General features: G+C 25.1%; 1 protein-coding gene across 1 annotated transcript in view; it reads left to right on the forward strand.

The window, feature by feature from the left end:
• Nucleotides 1-14,254, forward strand: part of LOC149055176 (uncharacterized) — a 73,097-nt gene that overhangs the window by 27,480 nt on the left and 31,363 nt on the right. The window contains exons 2-3 of the mRNA XM_089229276.1: nt 7,726-7,861; nt 8,524-8,666. Coding sequence (XP_089085402.1) covers nt 7,726-7,861; nt 8,524-8,666 — 279 coding nt within the window. The remainder of the gene's footprint in view (nt 1-7,725; nt 7,862-8,523; nt 8,667-14,254) is intronic.

Genomic DNA, 14,254 nt, shown 5'->3' on the forward strand with positions numbered 1-14,254 from the left:
TATTTGCAATTACTGGTATTTGTTAAACAAAGTTGTCGGCCTGTATAATAAAAATAATTTAGTCATTTATTATGAATTTATGATATTGTCCACCTACACGCCAATGTACCGAAATTGCCTATACACTGTGCCGGCCAACATATATTTAATTTAATATTATTAATGAGAGAGAGTAATGGAACAACTAACAACACAAAAAAAAAATAATAATTTGTATAACATCAAGTATATTTTAATATGTATTTGTTTATTTATGTTTACGAGTTATCTTAATTTTGTCAGTAGTTAACATCAACATAATTTAGATACCTACCTAAGAATCTAGGACTTGAATAAACCTTATTGGGTACATATTTTATTTTATTACTACATTCGTTTGACGTTGAAATGGCATAGCATTTCTAACAATTATAATAATGATGATAATAATAATAATATAACAATATTTATTTTGGCAGCTTCCAAATAATGAATTCAATATTATTTCGGTTAAATACGATACAAAATTTTGTTTTTTATGTCTTTATAGATTCTGAGCGGAATGATGAATTTATTGATTTTACAATGATATGTGTTTTTTTTTGTGTGTTACTGTGTACACAATAAGTTGTCGAAATAATGCTTGTATGTTCAACTTCAGTAGCTTTTCCGGTTGGATAGTGAATATAGTTGGTGCGTTAGTGAGGTCAAATTTAGAAATTCTTAGCAGTTTTCAAAAGCACCGGGAAAAACAAAAAAACAAAATAAAATAAAGAAAAACGGGAATTGTTACGCAACAAATTTTAGAACAAATTACCATACACACATGATATTTTCATTGAATGTTAAAACTGGAATTTTCTATACATGATAAAATTTTCAAAATATTTCAAATATTTTTTTTCTTTTATTTAGCTTCTAGTATAGACTATTAAATCACATTTCAAATCTCTTAAAGTTATTTATAGACGTTTGAATTTGAAATATTTTTAATTTTTTTTTTTATAAAGGACAATAAAATCTTATTCGTTGGGTAAAATAGCTTAAAAATTTAATACAAGGCTCTTAATATATTGTCACAATGGTAGTTAAAAAATATTAAAAATGCATAGTCACAATTTTTTTTGATAGCATTAAAAGTTCGAATTTTGACAAAATACGTACAATTTACGTATATTTGCAATTTATTTTAAGTTAGAAATTCATAAAAATTTATCTTTTTACAACTAAAATTTGAAAATTCAATACAAGATTCTTCATGAGTTTGTATACTTTTATCAAATAAAAATGTTTACCGGAAAGTCTAATTAAATTTTTATGAGCATTTGAATTACAAAATTGGACATTCACTTAATTTCTCGTGTACCGATATTGTTATTTAAATGTTATTCAATGAGGAATAACTGTAGAACTTGAAATTTACACGATATGCTTATTTTATTAATTTTTATACTTGATAAAATCTTCAAAATATTTCAACAATTTTTAAGTTAATTATAGACATTTGAAATTTTAGTTTTTATTCTTTAAATGTCAATATAATTTTATCTGTTGGTCAAAAAACTTGAAAATTTAATACAAGGTTCCCCATAAGTTGATATAATAGCAGTTGGAAAATATTAAAAATTTACAGCAATTTTTTTATAACTATTTAAAGTTCAAATCTTGACAAAATTTATTTAATAGAAAATTTACAAATTTTTTAGTTGTTAAAAATTTATAAAACATATACATTTTATAGCTGAGGGTTGAAAAATCAAAACAAGACCACATAAGTATAGTAGTTAATTCGGCTGCAAAAAAAATCTAAAAATTATTTAAATACAGTTTTTTTTATGGTTATTTTAAGTTCAAATTTGGATGAAATACATATTAACAATCAAGAATAATACAATTTTTGTTATATTTGTAATTTAAAAATATGATTCGTGGGTACTTGAATTTCTAGAGTATATTTTATATTCTAATATTAAAAGCTAAATAATAGCTAATGTTGTTAATGACTTATATTAATACTTTATAATACATCATATATACTTATTATAAATAACTGAGTAAGTTTGGTTGTTGCTGTTGTTGGGTAAATAATGAATATGATTTGATTAATTTGGAATTTATTTTATATGTATATACATTTTTTTTTAAATAATTTAAATATAATTAATTAATATGGTATAACATCCTAGACTGATAAACCGTCTCAACTCAAAATTATTTTTCGTGTACAATGATATTATATCATTGAATTGAAATTTAATACCATCCATTACAGTAATCTATTTGTAACCTACTGTACAGCAGAGCGACATCCACTTATTTACCCGATTTTTTTTTTAAGTAAAAATTATAAAATATTTCACAGTAAACTATTATGTTTTTAACATCACAACTTTTCTAAGTCTAATTATTTTTTTAAAACAACGTTATCACAGTTTCACGACATTTGATTAAAGAAAGATTTCGATAGATACTAATTATTTTTTATTAGTATAATTTATCAAATCAGAATTCGTTTACTTCGAGGAACTTTTATTATAATATAAGATGAATATACCATTGGAAAAAATAAAGTTAAAATATAACAGAATACCAAAGGGATAAAAAGAGTTAGATTATATTTTAAAATGAATAATTACTACGGAATACGGAGATTATATCATAACTGAATATGGTTTCATCCCTCAAGTCTTTGGGGGGAACCGATTAGGGTCTATTTTGAATGTAATGTATGGAATATTATTTATGTATTGTGGAAAACTGGAAACAGAATAATAGTAATAGTCTTCTATATGTTTGAAATTCCCATTAAGTATAAATATTGTTATTTAAGTTAAACGTGAGTATGTTGATGACGTGGTGTCAAAAAAAAATATAAATAATTGAAAATAATATCATGCCTTGGTATTAATTAAATTACGGTCTTAGTAAAATGATTAATTGTTCCCTCGCTTTGAGTACGGATCGTCAGTTATAGGGGTAATTGGTTTCAATAATAATTATCTTGTTACAATTGTAGTTGGTAAATTATTTTGATTTTGTTTTTTTTTTTTATAAGTTGATCTTTGGTTTACTAAGAATGAAAATGATAATTTATTTTTTTTAAATATTTTACGTTTTAAAAAACATTGTATGTAGTTATATAAATTCCATCGTATTGACCTTTGGTGTTTTCGAGAGCAACTATATAGGCTTATAATAAGCCTATATAATATTGATATAATTTATATCATTATTCTTTATGTTATTCATCAAGATGTCTTAGTAGTTGGTACATTTTTATGCCAAATTAATCAACTTGTCGCAATTTCCCCTTAGTAATATTACTAATGACCGTAGTTTTTTATTTATCGTTAAATATTAGGTATATTTACGAGCATTTTTTAGGTCATAACGACCAGTACGTATCCACACGAACTGCAATTGAAACATTTAGATTAAACTTACCGCAAGTATTCTTTTCAACAATCGTTAAAGCGCAAAAATATATAAGTTCTTAAGGTGGTGTTTTAATGATATGGTTTGATCTGCAAGTATCAAGTGTACCTATCTTATTTTTAATTGTATTATTATGTTATAATGCAATGGTATTACATGACAATTTATGTATGTTTCATTGACTAAATTATCGTAACGTCTTAATACTATTGCCTGCAATAATGATATTGAATCATATTATATAATATAATGTACACGTTTGATTCAAATTAATGGCAAAGTCTAGTATATTTATCATTAAAGTTGATTGCGTTCAGTATTACCTGCCCTGTATTATTTTCCATTAATTGCATCGCCACTCCTATTTATAGGTATGTAGGTAAGCCCTCTACACGAATAATATTATGAGGATTTATATTTAATAATAATAAAAATGTTATGGTGATATTTTGACATCCATTAAGCTTTCTTTTGAGCATAAAAATGACAACATAACACATAATATACAAGTATGGTGAATTTACATTTATAATTTTTTTTTTTATTATTATTAACAACCCTTTACAGTTTTAAAATTCACGTGAAATTGAAATCATTTTTCTGAAAATATAGGTATATATATATTATATGATATTATATTATAATATTATGATACCTGCTGTAGTAAAACTACTCAGAGATTTATATATTAAATATTTGTATTTCAATTTCAATTGTTTTTATTTTTCTGTTATTATAGTACATATAAAATTACCATTTAAATGCTGAAAAATACTGACAATCTTTAAACTGAACACGTTTAAAAAGACTAAAAAAATAATAATATACGAAATATTTAATATTTATGAATTAACAAAGAATTGTTTTTGACAATTTATTATTTTAACAGTTTCTGAATTATTTTGATAAATATATAAGTCTATAACAAATCTAATATAAAGTAAGAAAGTTACGTTTATTTATATGTTATTACAATGTACCATTTTAAAATATATTTATAACTATTTTATATCTATTTAAATACTTTTAGATGGTTAGCAAACTCTTAGTTTCCTAAATTATGTTACTTATGTTATAATCAAATATTTAGAATTCCGTTACTTTTGTATAGTCTAAAATGAAATTCTCCATAAAAAAATATGCCTATATTGTAATTAATATTATGTTATAGTATAATTTATACTTGATTGAAATCATAAAAAATTATTTTATTATAAAAATCCAGTATCATTACTGAAACTTACTGTCAGCTTAATTAGCTAAATACTAAAAATACGAAATAGCTATAGGTATTGAATAATGTTATGTATTTTGTACAAAAAATACCCATTGGATACAAAAACATAATTAATAATATGGGGATCAATAAATTTTCATAAAACTCAATTGTGCAATAATTTAAAATATATAATGAAGCGCGTGTATTAATGGAGTATTAGTTGATTGCAATTAAATTTAAAAATCGTTTGATATAAATAGTTATTTTATTGAAAATATAATAGAGATTATTGTGCAGGTACGTCAGTAATTAATATTTATTTATGATTAATTAATGTAGTCACGATTAGCACACATTAAATATTATTTTGGATAGGACACAGGATTATATTATATAAATTATATTTTGATTACTCATCTTGAATTGTCTATATTTATGTATAACTACAGAAGTATCTATATTATTATAAATTAATCATGGTTGAAAATAATAATGATAATAATTCTAAAGACTTGCACTGATATTTAAGAAATTGTCTTAAGTTGTTCTTTGTTACACTCGCAGACACTATCTATGGGAATGAAAATAATCGAAAAACGACTTATTCAAAGTAATATGTAGCCTTTAATATTAACCGATCTTTATAAGAACACTACATGAAACTTTTCGAGTACTTATTAATTCAAAGTTTTACAATAAAAATGATTATTAACAAGAAACCATAAAATAAACTTTATAAAATTGGGTTTTAAGATTCATAAAGCATTTGTTACTTGTATAATTATATTATAAATAATGTTTTTTAGTCCAAAGATTATAAAATTTCAATTTCTTTGGTTAGGTAACAATTTATTAAATAATGAGTAAAAGGGAGTTCACAACTTTTCGTGTCGTAGTGTATTCTGTTTATTTAATACATAGGTAACGTATGACCAACATTTTGTTACCTACTTTGGATTAAAAATGCAGAATACGAAACGACAAGGTGAGTTATGCTTCACACTAATATGAAGCAGTTTTATAATTTAATGTTTCAGAGGAGTATTTTAGCCAGGGGGTATCTAAGGAAGCTATACCCCCCTTTACTGTGTTTATTTTAGCCATTATAGCTATCCATTATAATTTTTAATAAAAAATATTGAATTTTTGTCTTTTTTCTAGTAAAAGTATATTATTAGTAATAATTTTCAGAACTTAAATCACTTAAATCAATATTATTTCTTATATTATCATGATTGAGAGGACACCCGTATGTGTTGTCTCCATATTACTAGTGTAGTAGTGTGTAACATAGAACATTTTACGCTCAGTAGATCACTTTATAACAATTTTAAGATGTACAAAATATTTAAAATTTTAAAATAACTCGCTTCAAAACTAAAATATAGGTAGTTAAAAGGTCATAAGTTCGTCTAAATAATACTCTTGCCTTTAAATTTTATAAGAGGTAAATTCATTCAAATTTTTAAACTAACGGAGCTAAACGTGATCTGCTATGCGTAAAATTTGCTATGTAACGCACTCGTAAGACGTTGACAACATATGCGAGTATCACGTTTTTTTAATTGTGAATTAATCACTCAGCTGTGGATAATAAAATATGTATAGTATGGTACTCCGATAATACGAGCCCCGGGGCCTACCTTTTACAATTGTACCAATAACTACTCTCACGTCTCAAGAAGGATGCAATTAAAATATAGGAGCATTTGGAGCCATAATAATAAAAACAAAATTATTATACACCTATATAATTTGTTGTTTAAGTTTTAGGAACATTATTTTAGGTGCTAAAAGTTTAATTTAAAAAAAAATATTGAATTTGTATTTTTGTATTTATTTTGCGAGACAGCCTCCCCCATACAAAATGCTATAATGTTTTGTAGTGGTTTGATGGCATATAATTATTTTCACATATGTGGAATTTACACCACGATCAAAATTCATCGGGCTTGATATAAAAATGATTTAAGTGTGATATTATTTTATTCAAGGTTATCTGTTAATAATAAAATTAAAGCCGTACTAGTTTTTGTTCATATTTATTATTTAGAACAAAGTATACGGGATAAACCCTTACTCTTTTGAGCATAATATATAAATATTTAATTGATATTTACAAGAAATATGACATTAATTAATTAATGTATACCATAATACCTTTTATTATTTTGTCCTAAAATAGTGAAATTTTAATAAATACAAGCGATTTGACGCCATCGTAAATGGTTATGTTTTTTGAATACAAAATTAATTATTGTTGTTTTCAATTTTCATGATAAATCAACAGACACGCGTGTTAAATACATCTTGCGGAAAGCACAACGATAATATGAAAACATTTTGTACGTTTCATCATTATTTATCTTGACCAGCATAAAATGTCAGCAATTATTATAATATTATTTGCGCTGAAGCGGTCTGCAGTATAATTGCATTTTAATGTGTGTCACCGAAGCAATTGTACCCTATTGGCTATGTGCTGCAACGTGTTCACTGGAGATTTCCGACGCGTTGTTTTATAACAAAAGATATACCCACTCGAGCTTGATTAAAATTACATTTATTTTCGTGAAACGATCGTTAGGTGTTGCTAAGGCTGGCGCGTATAGAATATAGTCATATTATAGAGACTACTCGAAAATATTTCGATGTGTTTTCGTTTTCCAAATAATACGTCATGTCATGCAACACAACATAACAAATTAATTCAAATGACACGACCCGAGTTCTGTGTGTACGGCGAACCAGTAGGTTGGTACTGTGCTTATTCCCCGAAACTTGAATGCGCGACTTTAGTGTGTACGATGAAGTTGTTGTTTTCGAATAATTTAAACAAACGGAGGCGCGGGTGGCTTCGATGTATTTTTCTATGAAACTGCCATTGCCAGCTTAATATTATTTTCACTGCTATACCGATGACTGACGAGGATGATATATAACTGTCTGTGCGTTAATATCTACGAAACACTCAAAACAGTTTGAACTTAACACGCGCTCCACGCACTTCCCGGCGGGGGTCGGGGTAGACTTTCGTCGGACAGAATTTTAGTAATAACGGTGTCTACAAACATTTTCAATTTATTTTCCAGGTGGAGATTTCAGTGGCACGGATTTGCTGTGTAAAAACAGTCTGGACGCCTGTCTAAAAAACGTGTCCGTACTTTTGGATCACACCGGGCTGATCGGTATTCCGAAATCGAAGGCTGACGTGGACGTCGTTTGCAAGTAATGACAAGAAAAAATAGTCACTTTTATAAATTATTATATTATTATGCATTTCAACCAATTTATGATCGCATCCGTGATATTACCTATTCTATTGGTACTGTTGTCAAATTATATAGGTAATTCATTATATTATGCGTTTAACGCTTAACGTTCGATGAATATTATATAGTGATCCCTTAAAATATTGTACCAAACCGTTTCAAGTCCATTTAAACATTAATACATTATGAAGGAATGATTACGACGTATCAATAGAATTCAAATATCATTTTTAAATATCCACGAATATGAAGGAAAAATGTATAATGATGTAAATTATCAAATGTATTTGATTTAAATTCGTTCTATTTTTTTTTTTTTTTTTACTTGGTATAAAAAATATTGTCAATTCTATAATAATAAAAATATAATATTTTATATTGATAGAATGAGTATTATAGATTTCGATTTAATGACGGATGATAATTTATAACAGTCATACAATATTATTTTAAGTCCTAATTTATTCCATTCGTTAACAATGGTATTATTTATGTTATTGGTGTTAACAAACCTTTTTTGTGATAAACGGATTTTTTTAATTAAATATAATAGGTACTTTGGTATTTTTAATTTCGTGGAGTTATATGATAATAATTATTATGTTTAAATTTAAACAGAGGATTCAAAATGGGAATGAAGTGCTTCGATGATTTTTCAAATTTATGTCTATCGTTAGATGAAAAAAATATGGTCGTCGACAACGTAATTGGAGCCAAACATACATTCAAATTCTTGTGTGACGATGAATCATTTCAAAGAGGTAAATTAAATTAAGTGTATATAATTAAACTATGAATAATTGGAAAAATGACTCTTACCATAGCTCAAGTCATTATTATTTAATTAAGTATTAAAGGAAAAAAGTTATTCAAAATTACATAGCAAAATAAGTCTAAGTAAACCGTTAAATTTAGTATAAATATTAATGCAAAACCTTTATTCACAATAAAAAAATATATATATATATATATATATTATAATAATATATTATACACCAATAGTTTTTAAAATGAAATGTTATCCATCTTCACACATCAAATCGTATTAAAACTTAAGACCTAAAATTTCACGTTACCGTCGGTAATCGAACCAGAGTCATTCGTATAATATTGAATGGTTATTGAAAACTAATGGGTGATTTCAAAAATATATTTCTAAAGTAAGCCTCGAACTGTGTCAATTTTTAAGAAACTGTAATTATGAAACTTTTGAAGTTCACTTATACGAAAAAGTAATTTTTCTAAACCTGAAAAAAAAACATAGGTATAAAGGTCATTATAGAATCAATATATTCCTCCATTCACTCGGATAATAGAACTATAAGCACCATTACATACTACAGGATTCTAATAAAATCTCAATAATTCATCAAATAATAAAAACATACGATTTTTATAAATAATCCAAATTATAACAGTTTAAGAATATTATCTCTTTATAATTGTTTAAACTGTATATGTATAAAGCATGTGATATGCTGACACATTTAAATATATTAAATAATAAAAAAAAGAACCATCTCAGATGAACATTATATACGATATTTGTAAAAAACATTTAATTTTACATCATAGCACTTAAATGTAATAATATGTTTTGAAAGTTCATTTCAAATACTTTTTATTTGATAAATATAGTGTTAGCTTATTTTTAGAACTTAGAATCGTAAATTAAATCTCCTATAGGGTTGTAATCAAAGTTTTACAAGCATATCTTTAAATTAGTTTTATAGAAGTAATTGTTTGTTATAATACTCAGTGTTGAATCCAGACAATTTTTCTGGGGGGGGGGGGGGCTCACTTTTTTCATTGGTGAATGGTGATACGTCATTTTAGTATTATGAATTATATCTATTAATAGGTAGTTATTCTTTTTACAATTTATAATTGAGACATTTCAAATTTATATAAAACTACAAAACAAATTATTTTTTTTTATTTTTAAATCAATCTAAGGTTGTCACTCATTATAAATCGTATTACCTATTATTATTATTTATTGCAATTCAGAAATTATAAATATTTAAAAAGTTATAAGACAAATTATTAATTTTTAAATTTTTAAATCAATCTAAGGTTAATCTAAGGTCGTCACATATTATAAATTGTATTATTATAATGAGGGAGTTTGTAATTTGCACCACTGCAGGTAGCCAAAAATAGTGTTTGTAATTTGCACCACCCTAAGGTAGTCGAAAATCGAATTTGTAATTTGCACCAAAATGATTATTTATTTGTTCGATTATTGAACATTCAATTTTGAAATATTCGATTTTTCCTCGGTATCTTTGTAGACGTCGAGACTAGATTGACACGAATGACAATAATAATTTTAATAATAATAATAATAATACGATTTAATAACATATAATTTTTTTAATTGGGCAACTTTTTTTTATATTCATAATTATACAATTGTATATAAACTTAGTTCTTACATAAATATGTGTATAAACTCAGCTATTTTATAAATAAAAACTAAGCTAAATTTATATTAGGATATAAAAACTTGTAAGTTTGTACTATCGAAATGCAATTGAAAAAATAATCGATTTTAATTTTGGTGCAAATTACAATTCCAATATCTCACTACCCGAGGATGGTGCAAATTACATATCTTTATTTTGGTGCAAATTACACATGTTGAAAATATTTTGGGTCAATTTTGGTGCAAATTGACTACAGCCATTATAATTTATTACAATTAAGAAATTATAAATATTGAAAAAATTACAAAATAAATTAGAAACCTATTAATTATTTATTTTTAAATTAGTATTGTGCATTTAATATATAAGTACATTTTGTTGAAAGTCAGAAAGTTATATTTGTCAGGGGGGCGAACGCCCCCCCCCCCCTGAAGTATACCTGGATTCAACACTGATAATACTTTATGTCCAACAAATGTTTTCCTAAAAAATATTTAATTCTTCGGTATATATTTGACTAGACTCACGTTTTAACAGTAAACGTGGATTCGAAATTTTTTTTCAAATGAATTTCCGCTTCATGCATATGGATATGATTATAGATGTAAATCGGTATTGTGTTATCTACGCTAACCTTAGAAATGAGACGAATTCAGTTAGTTTGGTAATTGTGTTTCAATAATCATTTTATTTTTATGAAACATTATGAAGACGATTCTTAGTTATTATCATTATTTATTCAATGAGCGACATTATAGCACTATCACAGAACCGGAATCAGAGAAATGGAGTATCTATCTACCTATTGTTAAAAAGATATTTCCAGTTTTTATTTTAGATATTTATTTGATCATTTAGTTCTTGTAGTTAGCTATTTAGTTTGTTTATACAATTATACTTAATCAAGATTGAGTACGAAAAGAAACTTTATTAAGTGAGTGGCTTGTAAGATTTAAATCCGAACTAACAATAAATGTATAGACTTATTATAATATAGTGTAGTACACATAATGCTTTTCTGCGTGTTACTCGGATCGCGGAAGTGTTTAAAACATTTTCCGTAGGATTAATTTCTAAAAAATAATGCATTAGCTAATAGATATAGAGAAGTTTCTCTAAAAACCTAAATACCCATCTAGAATTTATACTTTTTGTTGGAACTTTCATTGTAATACAAGTAGAGTAAAAGAAACTAAGTAATTTATAATGTTAAAAATGTAAAGCAAAAAATTGTAAGAAGATGAGCAGCAGTAAAACTTAAGTTTGTCCAAATATTTATTTACAAAGTTAAATCAGTGTCAAGGATACAGCAAGTGGTTAGCAACAAATTTAATAAATCTTGTTTTTAGTGGAAATATTAAAAATAATTAGAAAACTTTTTAGACAGAATACTACAGACATAATTATGTTTCAAAATTGTATGACACTTAAGCTATAAATTTGCAGCTTAACGTAAGTTTATATGCATATATTTTTATGATTATATTGAGAACGATATTAAATATTCAAACATAATATGATAACGAAGTATAAATTACAGTTTAATTTCAAACTATTTTATAATAAACATAGTATGATGAATAATAATATTACCAATTATGTACCATGTATTTATGTAAATATACATGTTTCATGTTATCATATTTACCTAAAATTATTCTTAAAGGTGACAGGTTGAATCTTTGAAATGTGATAAATTGTATATTTTATGAAGTAATCCAATGACCAAACACATTGTGTTAGCCTAAACCCACCGAAAATAAAAATTGTAATTCTAATAACTTTTAAATACAATCTGCAATACATTTTTAACTTTTTACTAAAAATGATATGTGAAAAAAAGAAATTTAAGAACATATTTGTTTTTTTTTAACCTGCGTATATACATATATAACATATTATTATTAACCTAACTCTGCAGTAAGGGTTTATAGGCGTTTATATTTTAAATCCAGCCACTGTGTTTTTCTGACATACCAAAAATTGAAGAAAAAAATCCCAAATCCCAGCATTGCTAATAAATTTTAATCACAGTATACCAATATTATTACAAAGCAAGTTCATACATTCTACCTATAGTAAGACTAATAAAATTTAATCAGCATTAAAAATGAATGCATGCTGCGTGAAAATGACACATATATTAGCACTACCGATAGTGGAATACGTTTTAAAAATAACTGATTTCAAATATTATTATCATAATATATTATTATTTTATTATTTAGGAATACTTTAATAATATATTGAGTTTATTTTATGGTAAAAATTTCCTATTTTTAAATGAATTAATATTGTATTAATTTAATACAACAAAATTATTTATTAATACATATTTATAAACATCGGAATTAAAAAAAAGTGAATTTATTTAGTATACAAATTCTTAAATAGAAGTCGTCAGTAATTTTAATCAATCTGAGATGACTGGTTTTATTATGTATTCTATCACCTATTATAGTCGCCATATAGAATACATAATAGCTATTAGAATACATGGCTCATATTAAAATATTAATTTTAGACCTGTATCAAAAAGTATGAAATTTAACATGACATAAATTATTTTAAATTTTTTTTAGATTCTGAGAGAAGAGAGGAATGTATTGGTTTTACAATGGTGTTTAATTCTTTTTCTTTTTTATTCTGTATACACTTTTTCTCCTTCTAAACTTGCTTAAAAGTATCAAGAGTAGGTAGCATCTTTTCTGAAAGGCAATGTTCTTGAGCTGGTACTTTAGAGAAGTCATTTTTCGATTTTCGAAACGGTACTCGAAATAACAGTGGTTAAAGGAGAAAAAACGTACGATTTCACGATTTCGCAATTTTATAATATTAAATGATTATGGACAATGTTTTTTTTTTTTTTTTTTGAAATTATAACAATATATAATTAATATAGTATAATATATCCTAGACTGATAAACCGTCTCCACTCAGAATCGTTTTTCATACACAATGATATTGCATCATTGAATTCAAGTTTAATACCATACATTACAGTAACCCACTTCGACCATTTGTAACTTACTGTACTGCAGAGCGACATTCACTTATACTTACCCGCTTTTTAATGTACAGTGTTTATGTGAAAGCATGGTTAGTATTTAATATTATTATGATAAAAAAATAATATTTCGTATTGATGTTTATATGATGTAACAGGTAAAAATGTATTTAAAAAAATTATCATTGTATAAGGTAAATAGTTATTTCACATATCAACTAAAAATCCAAAGTTCTAATTGAATAAAATAAGAAACTATATACTATACATATTTTATTTTCATTGTGGAAAATTATGAATAAGATGATGATCACATATTTTATCTGGATCATATATGATTATAATAATAATATGTTATTATTATCATGCAATTGTAATTATTGCTTTTATAATTTTTATAAAGATTATTGCGTATATGGTAAAAATCTGATTGAATTTCCGGGTTAAAACTTAATACTTATATTATGCGGTCAACGAAATACATTATAATACAGGGTGATTCTTTTAAGTGGGTACACTAATTATCTCGAAAAGTATTTACTTTTTTCAAAATATTTTTTTTCATGATTTCAAGTTGTTAAAAAACCAACGTTTTTATTAAAAAATTATATTTTTAAATATTTTTTATCCTTATAATTTTTTAAGTTTTTTACTTTTTTGAATGACAACATAGAGTTTTAATTTAAAAAATGATAAGGATAAAAAATATTTAAAAATATAATTTTTCAATAAAACGTTGGTTTTTTAACAACTTGAAACCATGTAAAAAAATATTTTGAAAAAAGTAAATACTTTTCGAGATAATTAGTGTACCCACTTAAAAGAATCACTCTGTATATATAGAGTAGACGATATGAATACTTATGATTGTTATATAACAGTATCAGGTTGTAGATTGAATTGAGATAACTGT

The sequence above is a fragment of the Diuraphis noxia genome, unplaced genomic scaffold, assembly GCF_037042655.1.
Source record: "Diuraphis noxia isolate RWA-SAM2 unplaced genomic scaffold, SU_Dnox_SAM2 contig0005, whole genome shotgun sequence".
NCBI lineage: Eukaryota > Metazoa > Arthropoda > Insecta > Hemiptera > Aphididae > Diuraphis > Diuraphis noxia.